This window comes from Lipotes vexillifer, unplaced genomic scaffold, assembly GCF_000442215.2.
Source record: "Lipotes vexillifer unplaced genomic scaffold, Lipotes_vexillifer_v1.1 scaffold1237, whole genome shotgun sequence".
NCBI lineage: Eukaryota > Metazoa > Chordata > Mammalia > Artiodactyla > Lipotidae > Lipotes > Lipotes vexillifer.
This window is the reverse complement of record NW_006771447.1, coordinates 10,648-32,380: the sequence shown is the minus strand read 5'-3', so window position 1 is coordinate 32,380 and position 21,733 is coordinate 10,648. Positions and strand designations below refer to the sequence as shown.

At 36.8% G+C, this 21,733-nt stretch overlaps 1 protein-coding gene across 3 annotated transcripts in view; it reads left to right on the top strand.

Moving 5' to 3' along the window:
• Window positions 1–20,030, top strand: part of PARG (poly(ADP-ribose) glycohydrolase) — a 112,344-nt gene extending 92,314 nt beyond the window's left edge. For 2 of the 3 annotated variants that reach the window (XM_007446777.1, XM_007446776.1), the window contains 4 exons: window positions 795–903; window positions 7,860–7,965; window positions 19,020–19,148; window positions 19,846–20,003. In XM_007446777.1, the coding sequence (XP_007446839.1) occupies window positions 795–903; window positions 7,860–7,965; window positions 19,020–19,148; window positions 19,846–20,000 (499 nt within the window). In that variant the 3' untranslated portion in view covers window positions 20,001–20,003. Of the gene's footprint in view, window positions 1–794; window positions 904–7,859; window positions 7,966–19,019; window positions 19,149–19,845 lie in introns of all 3 variants that reach the window. The other variant, XM_007446775.1, reaches the window with a different exon arrangement.
• Window positions 20,031–21,733: the final 1,703 nt, after the last annotated feature.

The window sequence follows — 21,733 nt, the reverse complement described above, 5'->3', positions numbered from 1 at the left end:
TCTTTCCCTTTGTTTTGGTTAAAATATGTGGTTGCAACAATTATCTTTGTGAATGTTTAATTCCTGATAATTATTTACAGACTAACATGAAGGTTTCTGTGGGTATTCTTCAGTGTGAAAAGTTGACTGCCATATCAATATATGCATGTTTATAAAGAGATGAAATATTTGGAATTTCACATTTCCAGAATCACCATCTCAGCCAGTTTTTCCTGTCTCCTTGGGCAAATTGTTATCGTCTGCTTTGATTTCTTTGCCTTTTTAAAAATAGTTTTGCCCGGTCAGCAACTGAGCACAGTAGGTAGAATTTTGTGCTGAATTATTACACATTTTTTACAGAACTTGACTTCTTGGGATTCGTTCTTGGACAATAAATGGTGATGTTACAAACTCAATACTTAGAGCAGTTCTTTCAGAACAAAGGAGGAATGAGCTCTTGTTAAGATACAAATGCCATGTCTTTAGTACTGGAGGAAAACAAAAAACTAAATTCTTTTCGTTTGCCCCCCAAATCTTTTAACCTTGAAGACTCATTGTTAATGATGTGTCTGTTTATAATATGTACTATTTTTTCATTTTACTGTTTAATGCCTGGCAGTCCACGACATGTATCCCTTGGAACTTAAAAATAAAATGGTGTTTTTCTACCCTCCTGATTTGCTGAGATATATACCCATTGGTTTGTTTGTAACGTATTAACCCTGCCAAAGTCTCAGAAACCTGACCCTTGTGAGGGTTTTATTTTGTGAGTACCTTTCCCTATTCCTCATTTTCCCCCATCTGTCCTGCCCCAGGGACGACTGGCAGCGGCGTGGCACTGAAATCGTCGCCATCGATGCCCTTCACTTCAGACGCTACCTCGACCAGTTTGTGCCTGAGAAAATCAGACGCGAGCTTAACAAGGCCAGTAAACTTATTTCTTAGTTCATCTGGCAGCTGTCATCTATTTACTGCCATTTTATTAATGCCGAAATTAATGCTTTCTGGTAATTCTTGCAGTGTCAGTACGTCTGCCCACAGCTCTCCTGATTTAATGTGTCTGTCAGCTTGTACAGGATGTACTTTCCATTTCGTAATTGTTTGATTACTGATGCCAGATAGACTGTTGCTTGATATTAAGCCCCACACATGCATTTATCTCATCAAGTACATTTAGTTGCTTTGGAACATTATCATTGTAAAACCATATAGAAATGAATGAACCCTGAAAGTTTTTATCACACCTGCCCAATGACATTTTTCTCTACAAGGTGTGCTTGTCAGGATTAAAACAGATAAACCGTGAAAGTCAAGTATTGTTCTAGTATAGGTAAGACTGACATGTAAATTATTTATTTGGTAATATGACATATTTATGATGGAATCTGTGGTTGGTTTTCTGTGCTACTTAGTTTTGTCTCCTATAGTCATTTTCTTTTTTTTTTCATTGTGTTACAGAAATATAAAAATGAGCCAGACCTATTGTTAGTTTAAATTTTTACTACTGTTAACCATAGTAAATAAACTGTCATAGAGTAGTGTTCTAAGTCTATTCTCTAGATAGATAGGGCCTTATCAAAGCAGTTGATGTCTTCTTTAGTTCCTCAAATTACTCTCACAGCCAAGAAGACTGACCCAGTTCTGAAAACCATGGTTTAACTTCCATGAGTAGGATTTGGTCATGAAATGCATTATTAAGATAATGAGGTTGTGGTTTTGCATGACTACCCATGTGCCAATCCCTACACAGACTTCTGGGAATAACAGACTAGGTGTACCATTGCAGGCAGACTGGGACTGCCCTTGGATTGGCATGTGTGGTGTTCAGTATATCATCTTCACATCTTTTCCCTGGGTCTTACCACAGGAATGGCCTCTCTGTGGTGCTCTGCTTATCCCAGCTCAACCGCCTTGCCTCTCATATTGTTAGTAAAATAACCAAATAATCCAGAAAGACTTTAGTACACTTAAAACTTAGTAGATATTTCAAATATAATTACATTTATTATCATATTCTAATGTACTCAAGAATCTAATTTACTTTTAAACATGTTTTTTAATATATAATTTATTAGGTTATTTTAATGTTTGAAGTTCTCAAAGGAATCTCATAAAAGTTTGAAAACGCACTATTTTCCAAAGTTCAACTTACACACAGATTCCATTTTTCTTTTAAGTAATTTCTCATAAAAGCTATCCAAAAAGACTAATCTTTGATATATCAACAGATATAATTTCTCTTTTACCTGATATTACTGAGGAATATCTTTTATTATATTAGGTACCTTTTAATTGTGAGCTTGCTTTCACTGTTCTAAACTCTTGCCTTAAAGCAGTTGTCTCCAAGCACATGATGATTTTATTACATAGCATATCAAGTAGAATAAGATTTATATTTAGCTTTTCATCAGATGTGTATGTGAATTTGTCACATGGTCATTGATACTAGAAGACATTTATATAAGCAGTAGGTATGGGTCCCCCCGGCCCGCCCACAATTCATATGTTGAAGCCCTTACCCCAGTAGGTCAGAATGTATAGAGATGTGATTAAGTTAAAATGATACCAGGGAGTGCCCTAATCCAATCTAACTAGTATCCTAATAAGAAGAGGAGATTAGGGCATACAAAAAAAAATCAGGGGTGCATACCCACAGAATAAAGATCATGTGAGGGCACAGCATGAAAGTGACCATCTGCAAGCCAAGGAGAGAGGTCTCAAATGAAATCAAACATGCTGACACCTTGATCTTGAACTTCTAGTCTCCAAAACTGTGAGAAAATTAATGTCTGTTATTTAAGTCACTCAGTCCATGGTATTTTGTTATGGCAGAGAAATACATGAAAAGTTTGAAGAGAAGCATATGAAAAGTAAATGTATTTAACCATTATCATACATTAACACACATTTAAAGGCTCCCTTTTTCTTTAACATTTTAAATTATTTATTTATTTATTTATTTTCGGCTGCGTTGGGTCTTTGTTGCTGCACATGGGCTATCTCTAGTTGCAGCAAGCAGGGGCTACTCTTTGTTGCGGTGCGTGGGCTTCTCATTGCAGTGGCTTCTCTTGTTGCAGAGCATGGGCTTCAGTAGTTACGGCACGTGGGCTCAGTAGTTGTGGCTTGCAGGCTCTAGAGCGCAGGCTCAGTAGTTGTGGCTTGCAGGCTCAGTAGTTGTGGCGCACGAGCTTAGTTGCTCTGCAGCATGTGGGATCTTCCCGGACCAGGGCTCGAACCCGTGTCGCCTGCATTGGCAGGCAGATTCTTAACCACTGTGCCACTAGGGAAGTCTTAAAGGTTCCCTTTTTTTCATGATAACATTTATATTCCCACAAATACTTTTCTGGAGGAGCTAGATCATTCACTTTTAGAAATCATCTATAAATATGATCTTTTTAAAAGATAACACTGGACATAAGTAAATCTTCTCTTTTTAAATTGCCCACGGCTGATACTCTCTACATTTACTTGGATAGCACTAACCTTCAGTTTCCCATCCTCAAAGACACCAGAAATTTTAAAGATGTGAAGCCTTGGTATATGTGAATAGGTTAAGTTAGTTGTAAGTATTACCAACACTGAAAAACATTTATTTGTACAATATAGAGTCCTTATGAGACATACTTTATAGAAAAAGACTGAGTCTTTAAATAACCTGGCAATGGAAGTTTTATTCCATTCAAGTCAGATTTTTTTTGTTGTTATCACCAAATTTGGAAGGGGATTGTTCTTAAATCAGAGCTTGATTAACACAACTGATCAATACTTGCTGCTGATATTTCTAAGAAGCTCAACATTTGATCATTTATAATCTTTTCTTGAAGTCTGTGTTACTTTTCAGGAATATTAGTTCAAAATGTATCATTTTTAATGAGTTTTCGCTTAAGTTTCTCAATGTATAGAATCAGGATAACCATAGAGAAACCTAATCTAATCTTTGATTTCACATATGAGAAATCTAAGGTCTACATGGTGTTTTCATTTTATATTGCATCTTTAAAAAATTTTATTTATTTATTTATACTTATTTTTTAAAATTTATCTTTGGCTGCGTTGGGTCTTTGTTGCTGCATGCGGGCTTTTCTATAGTTGTGGCGAGCGGGGGCTACTCTTTGTTGCAGTGCATGGGCTTCAGTAGTTGTGGCTCGTGGGCTCTAGAGCACAGGCTCAGTAGCTGTGGTGCGTGGGCTTAGTTGCCCTGTGGCATGTGGGGTCTTCCCGGACCAGGGTTCGAACCCGTGTCCCCCTGAATTAGCAGGCGGATTCTTAACCACTGTGCCACCAGGGAGGTCCCTATATTGCATCTTAAAAAGACAAAATCAATTTACTAATGTTACAATTATTTTAAAGATAAAAAATCATCTATAATTTTACCTTTCAAATAATTGTTTTCATTTTTGTAGGTCTTTCCACATGAATACTAATTTTCGTATAAATGTGTGCAAAAGTTACCTATAATATTGTATTTATCTATTTAATTTATCCATAAATTGTATTTTTCATACTTTCTAATGATCTTCATGATGTTTTTTTAAATAAATTTGATCTTTTTTAATCTATATATCTATCTACCTATTTTTGGCTGTACCACATGGCATGAGGGATCTTAGTTCCCTGACCAGGGATTGAACCAGTGCCCCTTGCAGGGGAAGCACAGAGTCTTAACCATTGGCCTGACAGGGAAATCCCCATAATAATATGTGTAATAGCCACAAAATTGGTTGGATTGATATACTAGGACTTAGCTACTGTTTTTGAACTAATAGGTGGTCCCAAGTTTTTCTCTATTATCTATAATGTAGTAAACATCTTTGTACAGTTATTATTTAATCAAATAAAAGAAATTTACAAAAGAAATTTATAAAATTACTGTTACTGAATCTAAGTATAATTTTAAGACTCTTAATATTATTTTATTCTCTTCCAAAAGATTCTTAAGGAACTTTTTATGTTATGTTTGTTTTTAAGAAATCACAGTGTTCTAAAACATCAGAAAATCATTATCAATACCAACTATGTATTAGTTTAAGTTAGACGAGTACAGTAGATTGATTTCATATAAACAACTCTTTTTTTAAAATTAATTTTATTTTTGGCTGCGTTGGGTCTTTGTTGCTGCGCGCAGGCTTTCTGTAGTTGCAGAGACCAGGGGCTACTCTTCGTTGCAGTGTGTGGGCTTCTTATTGTGGTGGCTTCTCTTGTTGTGGAGCATGGGCTCTAGGCACGCGGGCTTCAGTTGTTTTGACACATGTCTCAGTAGTTGTAGCTCGCAGACTCTAGAGCACAGGCTCAGTAGCTGTGCACGGGCTTAGTTGCTCCGCAGCATGTGGGATCTTCCCAGACCAGGGCTCGAACCCATGTCCCCTGCATTGGCAGGTGGATTCTTAACCACTGTGCCACCAGGGAAGTCATGAACAACTCTTCAGGACAAAAATTGTTAAATTATTAATTTAGCGAACAGTATAATGTATTTACATTATATAATGTCCTCCCTCCCTCCGCCCCCCCATCCCACGCCACTAGGCCATCACAGAGAAATGGTTGGTTCAAACAGAATAAAAATTTTGTAACAGTAGCCAAGATATGGAAGCAACCCAAGTGCCCTGCCCATCAACAGACAAATGGATATGTATACAATGAAATATTTCTCAGCCATAAAAAAGAATGAAATTCTGCCTTTTACAGCAAAGTGGATGGACCTAGAGAATATTATGCTTGGTGAAATAAGTTAGAGAAAGACAAATACTATATATCACTCACATGTGGAATCTAAAAAATAATACAAATGAATGTATATGTAAAACAGAAACAGTCTCACAGATATAGAAAACAAACTAGTGGTTACCAAAGGGGAGAGGGAAGGCGGGGAGGGGCATATTAGGGGTATGGGATTAAGAGATACAAACTACTATGTATAAAATAGGTAAGCGTCAAGGATATATTGTATAGCACAGGGAGTTACAGCCATTATCTTGTAATAACTTTTAATTGAGTATATTCTGTAAAAATACTGAATCACTCTGTACACCTGAAACTAATATTGTAAATCAATTATACTTCAATAAAAAAAAGAATCTTGTATTTAATCATCACAGTTATTCTTTATACCTAATTACTGTGTAAGTATTTTATATCATTTAATTTCTATCTGATTACATTTTTAAAGTTTCATTTTATTTTACTTAATCAGAACACCAAATGCAGGTTAATTTCAGTTTTTATAGGGTTTTTTTGTTACAGTCATTTTTCAAGATAGTTTTTTTTTTAAAGTAAAATTGGTTAGATTTTGCTTCTAATAATCTAAATATTTCAAATTCTCTGTTGTTAGGCCTTAGTCTTACTAAGCTATTTTTGCTCATTAAAGAAAAGTTAGCCCAGATATATAGAGATAGCAGTGTGAAAGAAACTAAAACCATTCTGATGGTATAAAACAGAGACGACACAAACTAGGAGGCTAAGAAATCTTCCTCTTCTTCTAGGCATATTTGGAGAATTTGACAGGAAAGCAAGTGGCAAAGTTATGTCTATTCTGACAGAAAGTCTGTTCACCCCCTTGTTGGCATAAAGGCAGAGACTGTATCTTTCAAGAACCTACTCAAAAAAATTGAGCTCTTTGATAGTTTTGACCTGAAAGAGATTTTCAGATGCTCCATGCATCTGATTATACAGGTAATTTGTGAGTTCTAGTGTAAGCTCTGTACCACAGTGTTGAGTAATGGTCTGGTACCAACTTATAATTAATATGTCAGGATTTACAGCCTAGGAGGGGGTGGAAGGAATAGCCTTGTTAATCCACCCAGGCAGGTATAAAATACATTTTTATACCCTTGTAGCAACTTCAGAGAGCAATTTACAGTATTTCTATGTGTGGGTTTCATAGAAGCATCTTTCTTTATCCTTGGTTTTTCTCTGGGAACATCTGTCACACATCATTCTTTCTATTTTATTTACTGTTATACATAAGCTATATTTTAGGGTTTGGTACTTGAGAAAGCCCAGGGGAGAATTGCTTTGCTATTATTTTAAACCTCTTAATATAGTCTGATAGTTTCAGAAAACTAAGAACCCTTTGGAGGCAGAAAGACCAACTTGTCTGACAGCAAAGAAATAGAAATCAGAAACTCTGGGACCTTAAACTGCAGTCTTCTCATATACAAAATGAGCTGTTCATTTAGACAGCACCCTCAGGATATATTGTACTTTTCTCAGGTTACTGGCAAATTTTAAAATATTCTAGCTTAAAACAGAGCTATGAAACTAGAGAATCTTGGAGCTGGAAGGGATATTAAAGGTTATCTTGTAACCAGGTATAGGAATCCTTTTTATATATAGTTACTTGCTCATTTTATTTATAGTTGTTTAAGCATTTCAGTGGCAGGAAGCACATTTAAAAGCTAATCACAGTTATTAATCTAAGTCCCAATAATTCAGAGAGAGAGAGTGGTGAGGAAGCATAACAGTAGCAACTCTTTACCTTAATGAAAAAGATGGTAATCAAAAGTTTTCAAATAAAAGTGTCTTAAATGCCTTTTTGTCCTTTAATCCCTTGTGGTTTGTGATTGGGATTCCATTAGTTCTTAAAATATCTCTGATATTTTCCTTTATATTTGTTTGAACTGGAAAAAGAAACTGAGACCTGTAATGGTTTAAGGGCTTTGATTTGCCCAGCATCAAAGCAAATAAATAATAGAACTGATCATTTCTTACTCTCTTCCTTGTGTAATCCCAGGATTTTCTCTTTTTCCCCTGTACTTTGGCCCCTAGGAAGAAAAGAGAGAGATAACATAAGCTTGATAATGGATACTGATCCTAGTACATCAGTCAGAAACACCGTTAGCGTCTAGTCATTCACGTGCTTTGATATTTCTTTCATCCTGCAGGCTTACTGTGGATTTCTTCGTCCTGGAGTTTCTTCAGAGAATCTTTCTGCAGTGGCCACAGGAAACTGGGGCTGTGGTGCCTTTGGGGGCGATGCTAGATTAAAAGGTGAGTGAATCAGTTGTTATAAGAAGGATAATAGTATTTTGACTAAGGAGAAGAGTTAGTCCTTCAAACCGGATTTCTAACCACAAACCACAAAGATTTAAAAGAAGAGAAAAAGAATATTTGACACCATCCTTTTTTTTCTTATTTTATATGAAGGAATCCGTATTTTTATTTACTATTTACCTGCAGAGGTCACTTATCTCTTTGATCTATAAGACACAGTATTTAGTTGAATAAAGAGAGGGAAGAGGCCAAAATTACTATGAAGTTTCAAGCCAAAGCACCCATTCAAGCACGTTCCTTTACAGAAGTGATTTTTTATGGACAGAGCTATTTGATGACTGATTCGTTCATTCACCAAACTTACGGCACATCTGCCACTGTCTAGGCACTGTGGTAGGCTCTGAGAATACAAAGGTGAATAAGATGTAGTCCCTGCTTTGGAATTCACAGTCTAGCATATGAGAGAGAGGCATAGACAAATGCAGCACATAGTAATGAGTGCTTTAATAGAGGTACACAGTGTGTGGGACTGTAGCTTGGGAGAGCTGCATGAATGGCACAGATAAGGAGGCATTTGGATACTCAAGAAGGATAAACATTTCTTGCCCTTTATTGTTTATAGTAGAAAAATCACAGACCTATCAACAAAGCTATTGGTCGTTTACCATATTATGATGTTTGCTTTCCTCTCAGGAGTGTCAGTTATAGAGAATAGTATTATACTATTACTTAGCATGGTTACTATTCTTTGTCAACCCAGCTGGTGACATAAGCTGGGTGTGCTACAGTACAGTCTTGACACTAACTCCCTGAAGTTAGTACAGACCCTCAGGTTAAGGACACCCATCCTCCACAAGACTTCCCCTACTGCGGACTCTAGCTGCAAGTCTGGGGAGGGGGTGTCCCCCCGCCCACCTGCACCTCTTACCAGCTGGCTACCAGTCTTGGGAGTTTTCCACAACCAACCCCTCTAAGGTTTGATAATTCATTAGAATGACTCGCAGAACCCAGGAAGGTGCTATTATAATTTTATTACAAAGGATACTCACAGGGTTTATGTATTTCAGCCTGTTGAGTTGTTGTCACATGGAGTTATGTTTTATGTGTTTACATTTTTGTGGCATTCTTAGAAAAATCTTCTCTATTCCTTTATTCTAAAGGCTTTCACCCATATTTTCTTCATATTTAAAAACAAAAACCGCATGTTGTCAGTTTTGGTGTTTTGAAGGTCTATACAAGAAGGAATTTCTGGGTTTTATTTTATGAAATTCTTTATCATCCTGAATTTGTTTGAGGAAACCTGTTTTTCACTCTGGGCTTATTGATCTTACGACAGACACTTTTTTCTGTTTTTCTCTTAAGTAAAATAAATGAGTAGATTCATATCATCAATCCAGAAACCAGGTCTACCATAAGCCTTGGTCATTTGTGATGGACAATTTGGGAAGCTTTATAAATGTGTTCATTTTGTTTCTTTTCTTCATGGCATAAAAGCCTTTCTCTCAGACTGCGGCTTTGCTTGCTCTGGTGACTGTTAAGGGTAGTATAGTATACACAAGATTCTCATTGTGTAATTTTCTCAATTATCGAGATAATTTTTCTGTTGTGAGCATATATTGTTTTGTTGGTTTATTCCAGCTTTACTGAAATATAATTGACATACAGAACTATATAATTTTAAGGTGTACAACAGAATGATTTGACTTACATCATGAAATGAATATCAAGTAGGTTTAGTGAACATCTATCATCTCATATAGATACAACATTAAAGAAGCAGAAAAAAACTGTTTTCCTTGTGATGAGAATTCTCAGGCTTTACTCCCTTAGCAACTTTCATTTATAATGTATAGCAGTGTTAATTATCTTTATCATGTTGTACGTTACATTCCTAGTACTTACTTATCTTATAACTGGAGGTTTGTACCTTTTGACTACCTTCATCTAATTCCCTTTCCCCCAACCTCCTGCCTCTGGTAGCCAGAAATCTGATCACATTTTCCTATGAGTTTGTTTATTTGTTTCTGAAGTATAATTGACCTACTTACACTACGTTAGCTCCTGATATACAACATAGTGATTCTATATTTCTGTATATTTCAAAATGATCTCCATGATAAGTCTAGTTGTCTTCTGTCACCATGCAAAGATCTTATGTAATTACTGACTGTATTCCCTACAATCACCACAATAAGTCTACTTATGATCTGTCACATACATATTACATAGTTATTGACTATTTCCTACACTGTACATTTCATACCCATGACTCATTTATTTTGCAACTGGAAGTTTATACCTCTTCCCCCTCACCTATTTCTCTCCTCCTCCCTACCCCCTCCCTTCTGGAAGCCACCTGTTTGTTCTCTGTATCTGTTACTCTGTTTCTGTTTGGTTATGTTTGTTCATTTATTTTGTTTTTAGATTGCACCCATAAGTGAAATCACATAGTATTTGTCTTTCTATTCCACTTAGCATAATACCCTCTAGGTCCATCCATGTTGTTGCAAATGGCAAGATTTCATTCTTTTTTATGGCCAAGTAGTATTTCATTGTATATATATACCACATCTTTATCCACTTATCTATTGATGGGCACTTAGATTGCTTCCATATCTTGCTATTGTAAATAATGCTGCAGTGAACATAGGGGTACATATATCTTTCCTAACTAGTGTTTTCATTTTCTTCAGATAAATACCCAGAAGTGGAATTGCTGGATTGTATGGTAGTTCTAGTTTTAATTTTTTGAGGAACCTTCATACTATATTCCATATATATTGCATCAGTATATATTCTCATTAGCAGTACACAAGTGTTCCCTTTTCTCCACATCCTCACCAACACTTATTTGTTGTCTTTTGATAATAGCCATTCTGAAAGGTGTGAGGTGCAATTTCATTGTGGTTTTGACTTGCATTTCCCTGATGATTAGTGATGTTGAGCATATTTTCATGTGCCTCTTGGCCATCTGTATGTCTTCTTTGGAAAAATGTCTATCTAGGTCCTCTGGCAGGTTTTTAATCTGGTTGTTTATTTTTTTTGGCATTGAGATGTATGAGTTCTTTGTATATTTTGGATATTAACCCCTTTTTGGATATATCATTTGCAAATATCTTGTCCCATTCAGTAGGTGGCCCTTTTCGTTCTGTTGGTTTCCTTCACTGTGCAAAAGCTTTTTTGTTTAGTGTAGTCCCATTTGTTGATTTTTGCTTCTGTTTTCATTGTCTCAGGAGACATATCCAAAAAATATTGCTAAGACTTATGTCAAAGAGCATACTGCCTATGTTTTCTTCTAGAAGTTTCATGGTTTTAGGTGTTACTTTTAATCCATTTTGAATTTATTTTTGTATATGGTATGTGAAAGTGGTCCAGTTTAATTCTTTCGCATGTAGCTATCCAGTTTTCCCAACATCATTTATTGAAGAGGCTGTCTTTTCCCCATTGTGTATTCTTGCCTCCTTTGTTATAGATTAATTGCCCATATAAATATGGGTTCATTTCTGGGCTCTCTATTCAGTTCCATTGATCTCTGTGTGTGTTTTTGTTCCAGTACCATGCTGTATTGACTACTGTAGCTTTGTAGTAGAGTTTGAAATCAGGGCGTGTGATTTGTCCAGCTTTGTTATTCTTTGTCAAAAATTGCTTTGGCGGGCTTCCCTGGTGGTGCAGTAGTTGAGAGTCCGCTTGCCGATGCAGGGGACACGGGTTCATGTCCCCGTCCGGGAAGATCCCACATGCCGCGGAGCGGCTAGGCCTGTGAGCCATGGCCACTGAGCCTGCGCGTCCAGAGCCTGTGCTCCGCAACGGGAGAGGCCACAACAGTGTGAGGCCCACGTACAGCAAAAAAAAAAAAAAATTGCTTTGGCTATTTAGGGTCTTTTGTGTTTCCATACAAATTGTAGAATTATTTTATTTCTGTGGAAAATGCCATTGATATTTTGATAGAGATTGCATCAAATCTGTTATTGTTTTTGTAATTTTAAAAAATCTTATTAAAAATGTTCTCAACAACATGGATGACCTTGAAACAATGATGCTAAGTGAGATACATACCATATGATCTCACTTATACGTGGAACCTTAAAAAAAAAAAAGAGCTCGTAGATACACAGAACAGATCAGTGGTTGCCAGAGGTATAGGAGGGAGAGTGCACAAAATGTGTGAAAGAGGTCAAAAGGTATAGACTTCCAGTTATAAAATGAATAAATCGTGGGGATGTAATGTGCAGCACGGTGATTATAGTTAATAATACTGTATTGTGTATTTGAAAGTTGCTAAAAGAGTAAATCTTGCAAGTTCTTATCACAAAAATTATGTAGCTATGTGTGGTGGTGGATGTTAAACTAGATTTATTGTGATCATTTTGCAATATATACAAATATCTAATTATGTTGTACACCTGAAATGAATATAATGCTATATGTCGATTATATTCTGATTGTATATAAAAAAAAAGTCAGCCGTTGGAACTGTATAAACCCCTCTTTTATAAGCCCACTTTCTCATTAGCCACATAGCATATATGAGCAAGGGAGCATTTAAATCCTAGATTAATTTCCAAGAGAAGAGAGCATTAAGAAAGAGATGTTCACTGATGAACCAACATTAGGGAGGCAGAGCAGGTGCACAGAGAAGAATCAGAAGCTATGGTCCAGTTCAAAGTATTGATAGATTAAATAAAGTTGGTAAACAAAAACCCTTTGAGAGCAGATAAAGACAGGGCCAATATTAACTTCTCTGAACTGGCCATCTTTATCTGTCCCTATGTCTTAGTAATGTTTCAGGAAGACTCATCTGAACCATCAGATGCTATCCCTACCCTATAAGAAAGAAGGGAGGAAGGACAGTTAAAACAAGCAAACAGAAAACTTCGTGGAGGGAGAACATGGGCATATAGTAAATCCTTAAACTTACATTTCTTTTATTAGAAATAAGGCTAAATATTTTTTAACATGCTGTTGCCTAACTGTGCATGAGTTTTTCAATTTGTAACAATTTAATTTTGAATGGCTTTCATTGTACGTTATGCTAACAACTAGTAAGAGAATATTTTTCATATATTCATTCATTCAACAGACATTGATTAACAGCTTTCTGCCCCAAGCAGCCAATGGCCCTATGAGCCAGAAGGTAGGAAAGAAGGGACATAGGGAAGAGGGGCTTGATGCCTGTCCTCCAGCAGCAGCCAGTAACCTCCTGCAGGCTTGTGGAACCAAAGGGGCTCTCTCTGTCCTCCTGCCTGGCCCCTCATCTTTCTGAGGACCCTCTGGAGGCCCGTGGAAAACAGCTTTTGAGTGAATGTGAATTCTCCTTTCTGGGGCTCATAGCTATTCCACAGTGACACTACCCCCACCTCCAGTTCACACTTGGCTTTCAAAATTTTATTCTCACCCATTTCTATGGTAGCTACCTTTCTCCTGTGTTCTTTCAAGATAATAGTTCTTGTGTTTTGTCTCTTCTTGGTAGAGCCTGTTGTACTTTGGTTGCCCTGAAAACTCAGCTCTCTGGTAGACTCAGGAAAAGTTATGATTCTGTAGATTACTTGGCCTTTTCTCATTGTTAGAGTAGAAGCACTGTTTTTTGCTTTTTTTGTTTGTTTTTTGCAGCATTATTTATCCCATCTCAGTAGAGACTGTTGAGTGGGCTTCTGCCCCCTAAGTGTACCACCAGGCGCCCATGAGATTTTTAGGAGATAACTTGAAACCATTTCTAAATGGTTTTTAAAGCAAATTATGTTTGTTTCATCTCTTATTTCTAATTTTATTGCATTGTAATCAAAGAGTATAAATAAAATTATCTCTACTTTTTAAGAGTTTTTTGGGCTTTTACTTGTGGCCTAACATAATTGTTGTCTATATTATGTTGGCACTTGAAAAGATGTCTCTGAAGGGTATAGAATTTACACATTGTCTGTTAGATTCTATACCTATTAGATCAGACCCTATATTTTCCTAGTTTTGTCTGCCTGCTTTCCGAAGGAATCAAGTGGTGCTCTAAATTTCTTTCTATTGTTTTTGTCAATTTCTCATTGCACATCCTCAGTGTTTATTTTTTGTACCTCTCCATACTGTGTTATCTGACTTGTGAAAGATTATGCCATTGCTAGTTTACCATAATTTGAAGCTATCTTGATGCAGTCCTGTGCATTTTCTTTTCTATCCCTATTCCCTACCTTCACTACCTAATAGTGACTGGCAAATAAAATAAGCTTAATGAATTTCTATTTGACAAATAGAAAATTTCAGCTCCACCGCTTTCTGGCTCTGTGACCTTACACAGGTTAATTAATCTTTTGGTGCCTTTATTTCCTGATTTTCAAAATGGAAATAATACTAACATTTATTCAGTTTTTGTAAGGATTAAGTGAGTTAATCCTTGTGACTCTTGAGTTTGTCCTTTAAAAAAAGCTGCTAGAACGTTCAGCATGCTACAACATAGAGCTCAGTGTTAGCAGTTGTTACTAATGTTACATGCTAATGGCCTCAGACCATACCTGTGGTATAAAGTATCCATGGTTTTACTCATTTTTTATTTGGTTCATTTGTTACAAGAGGACACTGTGAATAGTTTTTTTGACATTATTCATATTTATTTGAAGAATTTTCACAGCTTAACATTGATGCCAAAAAGAAAATTAAAACCAAGCTCCCTGCAGGTTAATTTAAGTGATTATTTTGGCACCTAGTTGTGCTTGAAGTTAGAATTTGATGGTTTTATATCATACTTGGAGTCAGTCCATACACCCTATTAGATTTGTGATTTATTCTCATCTAACTTGTGATACTGGAGAGTTCACTTAAATTGTGAGACATAATTGTCTAGATTTGCAAAGATCTTGGGGATGTAGTGAGGTCTGAAGACAGTTCTGTTTAAAATGATCTTTTGTTAGTGATTACTGATGTATTTAAGGTCAAGATTAATTTAAATTTCTGAAAATTTCCTTTGTGTATTTATAGACTAATTTCCAGTGCAAGGAGAAAAATTATAATAGATTATGGAATTATACTCTGAAAGAGTCTTTAGGGATCATCTGATTCAACTTCTTCATTGCACAGATGGGGGAAAGTGCAGGCAGGAGAGTTAAGTGACTTGGCCAAAGTCATAGAGCTTAGATAGCTAGCAGAAGGGCAAGGCCTGAGCTCAGGTCTTCAGTCTCCAGTCCCAGCTTTTGTTACCATGTGTACCCAAACAGAAATGGATATGAAATCAAGAATGTAATATGAACTGGTTCTCTTATTAGGATCCAGCCTCTTTTTTGGTAGATCTGTCAAGCTTAGCTCCAGGAGCCTATGCACAGGGACAAAGTAGCCTGTGAAGCATTTAAAACTTAAACTCTATAGGGAGATACATTTTAAATGTTTTTATTAATATTTTATTTCATAAATGGCAAATGACCAGTGATCTAGTATTTCAGTATGTAAGGACGAAGTAGGACTAAAAGGACTTTTCTTTGGGTCTCTCTCTCCTCTCTGTCTCTTAAATAGGAAATACTTAAAGCCAGATTTCATTCAAACCAAAAGATAAAAAGAATGATACCTCTTGGTAGAAGATGACGATTCATTGGTTTCCCTTTTTATATGTAGTTTAGGTTAATTAGGAACCTTTTAAAATTGAGTGCACTGAAGCTTTAATGTATGTACAAGTTGGTTGAGTGGTTGTAATTAAAACGTATCTCTATTTTGAGATAATTACTTTCAACTTTCCAAGATTAATGAGGCCTAGTCACAGGTACCTCACATGTTGGGGATACTCAATAAATATTAGTTTGTTAATTAGGAAATACTTTGGTATTTTAGAATCTCACATGTATTCTAATGTCTTAGATTGTTTCCCAAATTTGGGGATACTCAGCTATATCAAATTGACTAGTTCATCTTAAAAATATTTTTCCTTCCTACATAATTTTTTAAACTTTTTATTTGAAAATAATTTCAAATTTACAAAAAGTTACAAAAAGTTAAACAACTCTGTGTATGTTTATGTACATATATGCTTGTGTATTATATACAATTTTTTTCTGAACGATTTGAGCTAAGTTACATACATTATACCCCCTTTGCTAAATACTTGTGTTTTTCCTATTCTCTTATATAAACACATTACAGTTATAAATTCATAAAGGTACATTGATATTTTAATCTTCTCATCTGTGTTGCAGTTTTATCAGGTGCCCTAATCAAACCCGCTGTAGCCATTTTGCCCTCCAGTACAGGGTCCAGGGTCAGGTATTGCATTCAGTTAATGTTTGAGCCTCCTTTTGAATCTGGAGTATTTCCACAGCCTTTCTTCGTCTTTCTTTTATGACATTGACATGTTTGAAGAATACAACATTCCTTGAGTTTATCTGCTGTTTCCTCATAATTAGGGTTATATTATGCATTCTTGATCAGAGCAGTACGGGTAGGTAGGTGATAGTGTCTGGAGGCACTTAGTAGTCATCTGACCCCATTAGTGATGTTAATTTTGATCACCCAGTCAAGGTGTTATCTGATTTTTCCACTGTTGCAGAGTTGTTTTCCTCTTGTAGTTAATTAAGTAGTCTGTAGGAAGACACTTTGAGACAAAATTTCCCTTAGGTTTAGCATCCTTTATTGATCTTTGCCTGATCCAGTCTTTACCATGATGGTTGCAAAAAGAGGATTATCTCATTCTAGCACTCCCTCCCAACTTAACCAGTTAGTGTTTGGCTTTCTCCTGTGAGTAAAGCCCTTCTTTCTCTCTATTTATTATATATTATCATTGTGAACTCAGGAATTTATATTTTTTCAGTGATTTGTAAGTTATTACTGTACATAATATTTTGGTGCTTAGCTTGTCCAGATTTGGCTAGTAGGAGCTCCTTCAAACTGGCTTCTATATTCTTGTGACAAACATCCATCAGTTTTCCTGTTTTTGAGCACTTCTTCACTTTCTGGTATAATAAAACATTCTGGGTTCATCTTGTACCTGTCCTGTCCTAACCATGGAATCAGGTATTCCCTGAGGAATACAGCTCTGTTAGGTGGAATGGTATTAGAGACCAAGATCTGGGCACTAGATGTGCTCATTGCTACTAAGATGTCTTCTTTTTGGCCCTTTCAGCAGACAAAACTAAGAAATGCACACACACACACACACACACACACACACTCTCTCTCTCTCTCTCTCTCTCTCTCCCTCTCTCTCTCTGTCTCTCACTCACACACAAAAATGTACATATTTTAGAAGTCATGAGTACACACCAGTGCCTTCCATTTCAATCTATCAATCACCAGAGTTCTTTTTTGTCTTTTCCCATTCCGTGTTTTATTCCCTCTTCCATACCGAGAACTACAGCTCCCAGCAACATCAACAAATTAACTCATTTGTTCAATCCTGAAATATATTTTAAAATAGTTTCAGAATTGCTTCACCTGTACTACTGTGGTAAGCAAATCTAGTAAAAAGAGTCCGGGAATTGTTTGCAATTCTTTCCTCCTTGCCCAAGACTGAAGGCATATTAGTCAAATATTGTGTTCATAAGTTACTTGGATTAGTTCTTACTTTCATCCTTTCATTTTTCCTTTCCCTGTAGTGCTATTCTTTTGAAATAAAATTAGGCTCATATAGGTTCCTCCCCATTCCCATTCTTTTTTTTTTTTTTGCGGTACGCAGGCCTCTCACTGTTGTGGCCTCTCCCATTGTGGAGCACAGGCTCCGGACACGCAGGCCCAGCGGCCATGGCTCACGGGCCCAGCCACCCCGCGGCATGTGGGATCTTCCCAGACCAGGGCACGAACCCGTGTCGCCTGCATTGGCAGGCGGACTCTCAACCACTGCACCACCAGGGAAGCCCCTCCATTCCCATTCTTATTGTTTTAATTTTGTTTTGAATATGTAGAATATTAACATGCTCTCAAAAAATCAAAACTATATTTATCCTCCATAGTGTTTTAGTTTGATTCCCACCTCCCCTTTTATGAAGGAAAAGATATGTTACTAGCAAAAGGGCATTTATTGTACCTTTGTTCATTTTTGTTATTTAAAGTAAATTTTGTCAGGCTTCCCTGGCGCAGTGGTTAAGAATCTGCCTGCCAATGCAGGGGACACGGGTTGGAGCCTGGGTCCAGGAAGATCCCATATGCCGTGGAGCAACTAAGCCCGTGCACCACAACTACTGAGCCTGCGTGCGTAGAGCCCGTGCTCCGCAACAAGAGAAGCCACCACAGTGAGAAGCCTGCACATAGCAACAAAGAGTAGCCCCCGCTCTCTGCAACTAGAGAAAAGCCCATGCGTAGCGACGAAGATCCAGTGCAGCCGCAAATACATAAAATAAATAAATTTTTAAAAATAATGAAAAAAATAAATTTTGTCTATTGAGATTAAGATTATAAAGGAATTTAACTTTTGGAAATACACTCCAGGCTGAGTGATTTGTAACTGATTTGTGGGGACAGTGGTTCTGAATGATTTTCCTTTTCCAGTACACCAGAGTTACTGTCCAATGTTTTCAGTAACATTCACTCCATGCTGTAGTGATTGGGTGGAGGTGGGAGTGCAGGAGGGATAAGGGTGTCTTCTCTAACCCATTTTTGAGAATGCTTGCTTGCTGTAGGGTTAATGAGAACAGTAGAACCTCCCAAGTATATTGGTCACGGAAAATCACAGAGACTCCTTTGACAGAAAAAAAAAACAATGACTATGTATAAGATAAAATAATTAAATCAAGCAAGCAAACACAAAAATTTTAGTTCCAGGTTAGTGTAAGTGAAAAAAAAAAATACCACTTCAGTGCCTTAACTGTGCTGCCTCAGATGCACCTTCCTTTGTTTTCCCACAAAGATGCTTACTTACGTGGGAATTCTGTGGCTTGATGATATTCTCAGCAGCATGTCTGTTAAGTCACACAACTAGATGATTTATATTCATCCTGTATTTGTCATTGCTAATAATGTGTATATTAGGTTTATAAATCTTTAATCCAGGATAAAGCTATGACACACCAGCTATAATTTACCTGGTTGAAAGAACAGAAGGTATCTTGATGTGAAGTGTCATAATATAGTTGTGTTTCTTCTCTTTGCTACAGCCTTAATACAGATACTGGCAGCTGCTGTAGCTGAGCGAGATGTGGTTTATTTCACCTTTGGGGACTCAGAATTGATGAGGGACATTTACAGCATGCACACGTTCCTTACTGAAAGGAAACTGACTGTTGGTAAGTAGGGGATAGTCTTGACACTTGGTATCTAGATGGATTGTACACCATCCAGGAGGAGCACTTGCTAAATGTGGATAGATCATAGTGGATAAGAAAAAATGGAAGTGTGACTTTGATGGGGCAACAAGGTCTTAGAGGGGCAACACTTGCAGAATCTTTTTCTGGCAAACTTTCATCCTCAATCTTGAATATGTCAGCTTATTAATTTAAGGCCGAGAAGTTGGAGTTAGTGTCCATTTTTTACTTTTGTGTGTATAGAAAACAAAGAGGGGGAAGGTATTGGCAGGTAAGTTAAAACCTAAGTGGCCTCACTCTGAGTCATGTTTATCAGACATGCCAGCATCCTCCATCTACTATATCAGCTGGACCTGAAAGGCCTTGCTATCATGGGAGCTAAATGTAAAATTAGAGTTGCCACGAACTCCCAAAACAATGCATGGATGATGTACCATGTATAGCCTGCTATAATTATGAACTAATAAGTAGTTTCTTTAAGGTATTCTAAAAAATTTTAACTTTATATCAGGAAAGCCTTCCAGGCTTTTTTTAAAAAAATAAAGCCTTCGTGCTCTATTTTCAAAAGCCAAATGTGAGCATATATTATTTAGATTAAGATAAAACTGAAGTGTTCTGTAGTAGTTTTATCCATCTACATACCTTAATGTGCAAATTGGTCTGGCTTTCTACTCTTCAGGAGAAGTATATAAGCTGTTGCTACGATATTACAATGAAGAATGTAGAAACTGTTCCACCCCTGGACCAGACATCAAGCTTTATCCATTCATATACCAAGCTGTTGAGTCTTGTGCAGAGACCACCAACCAGCCAGGACAAAGGACTGGGGCCTGAGGATCCAAGTGAATAGAACCTCCTTCCACCTCTCATGAGAAACATCCTTTCTGAATTGTCAGGCCTAACATATGAACTGACTTAATATAAATGTGTATATAATCCACATTTGTAGGCAAGGATGCGGTCCCTTCCACAAACATAGATTGAGACATATTTTGTTTCCATTTTTTTCTATTTCAGTCTTTATTCTTTGATTTTTCTTTCTTTTGCCCATAAGATTTCTTGTGAAATTTCATGACAGTTTGTGCTCAGCCTGTCAAGGTCTCTTTTTTGATGCCTGTATATTATACAAATTGCCTCTGCAGCTAGCAGATGCCAGGGAAGAAGGTGAAATCCTAGAATCCATTTAACTAACTGGGTCTGCTGAAGATCTCCCTGTGAGCCTTTCACCCCCTACTCCTGTTATGATTGCATTGTTGGAGTTTTTGATTTTTGAAAATTAAGAGTTGGGGTTTTTTTTCATACATGTTACATAATGCAGATACCCTACGTTAAAAGTTTTGTATTTAAGGCAGAATAATTTCTAGAAAGTTATGTAGTGACATCACCTTTATCTGTAATGGTTTGTCTCTCCTTTTTCCCTGATCAATTTTTATTGATACTGTTTTTGGAAACTGACCTAAATGGAAGGAAATGTAGAATAAAAAAGAGTTTCCCAAATGGTGTTTAAAAAACAAACAGATTCAAGAGACTTGAAGGACCTTTTGTTTCTTGGGTTTTTTTTTTTTCTTTCTTTTTGAATTAGGATTATTGTTTGTTCCTTGGTGCTTGGGGCATATTCATATAACCAAAGTTTAGAAACTGGGAACTTCATGGTGATCTGTACATAGTGAAGTTTCTCTGGTACTCAAAGGTTATATAGTTAATAAATTTTCATTAACAAATCATTTGTCAAACTCCCATATCATCTATATTTCATATATATAAAAAAATATACTTTAAGTGTGTCTACATGAAAGCACATAAAATCTAAATAAAACTGGAATTGTGGAAATGATTAGGCTTAGGCTTTATTAGGGGCTCTGTTTAAAATTCTTTATTTACAATTGTGTCCATTTACAATGGGCAACAAACATAAAAATGTCTCTCAGAAGTTAAAGCCAATATCAATTCTGTGTTAACTGAGAGTAGAGTTTCATCACAAAAGCACTTATTTATATTTCTAAAGTAATTCTAAACCATACTGTTGAAGTTCCAGTTTATAGTCAACTGTCTGGAAAAGCTATTGGTGGTCAAATCCTAATAATTAGGAGTTTTAAGTAGATGGTCCAAGCACCTGATGTTAATATTGGCAGGGAAAAAACGGGGCCTTGGCCAGCATCTGTAACTCTTTTTGCTTATATAGAGATTGCGAGGTTAGTGGAATTTGGCACCTGAAGGCAGCCACTCGTCACTGATGAAGTTTTTTAAGATTTTTCATCATCTCTGAGTCCAAGGTGTCTGGCTTTATTTCTACTGGTACTAAAGTCTTTTCTGGGGGTGCTGGGAAGATGGTGGAAGAGTAAGACGCGGAGATCACCTTCCTCCGCACAGATACACCAGAAATACATCTACACGTGGAGCAACTCCTACAGAACACCTACTGAACGCTGGCAGGAGACCTCAGACCTCCCAAAAGGCAAGAAACTCCCCACGTACCTGGGTAGGGCAAAAGAAAAAAGAATAAACAGAGACAAAAGAATAGGGACGGGACCTGCACCAGTGGGAGGGAGCCGTGAAGGAGGAAAAGT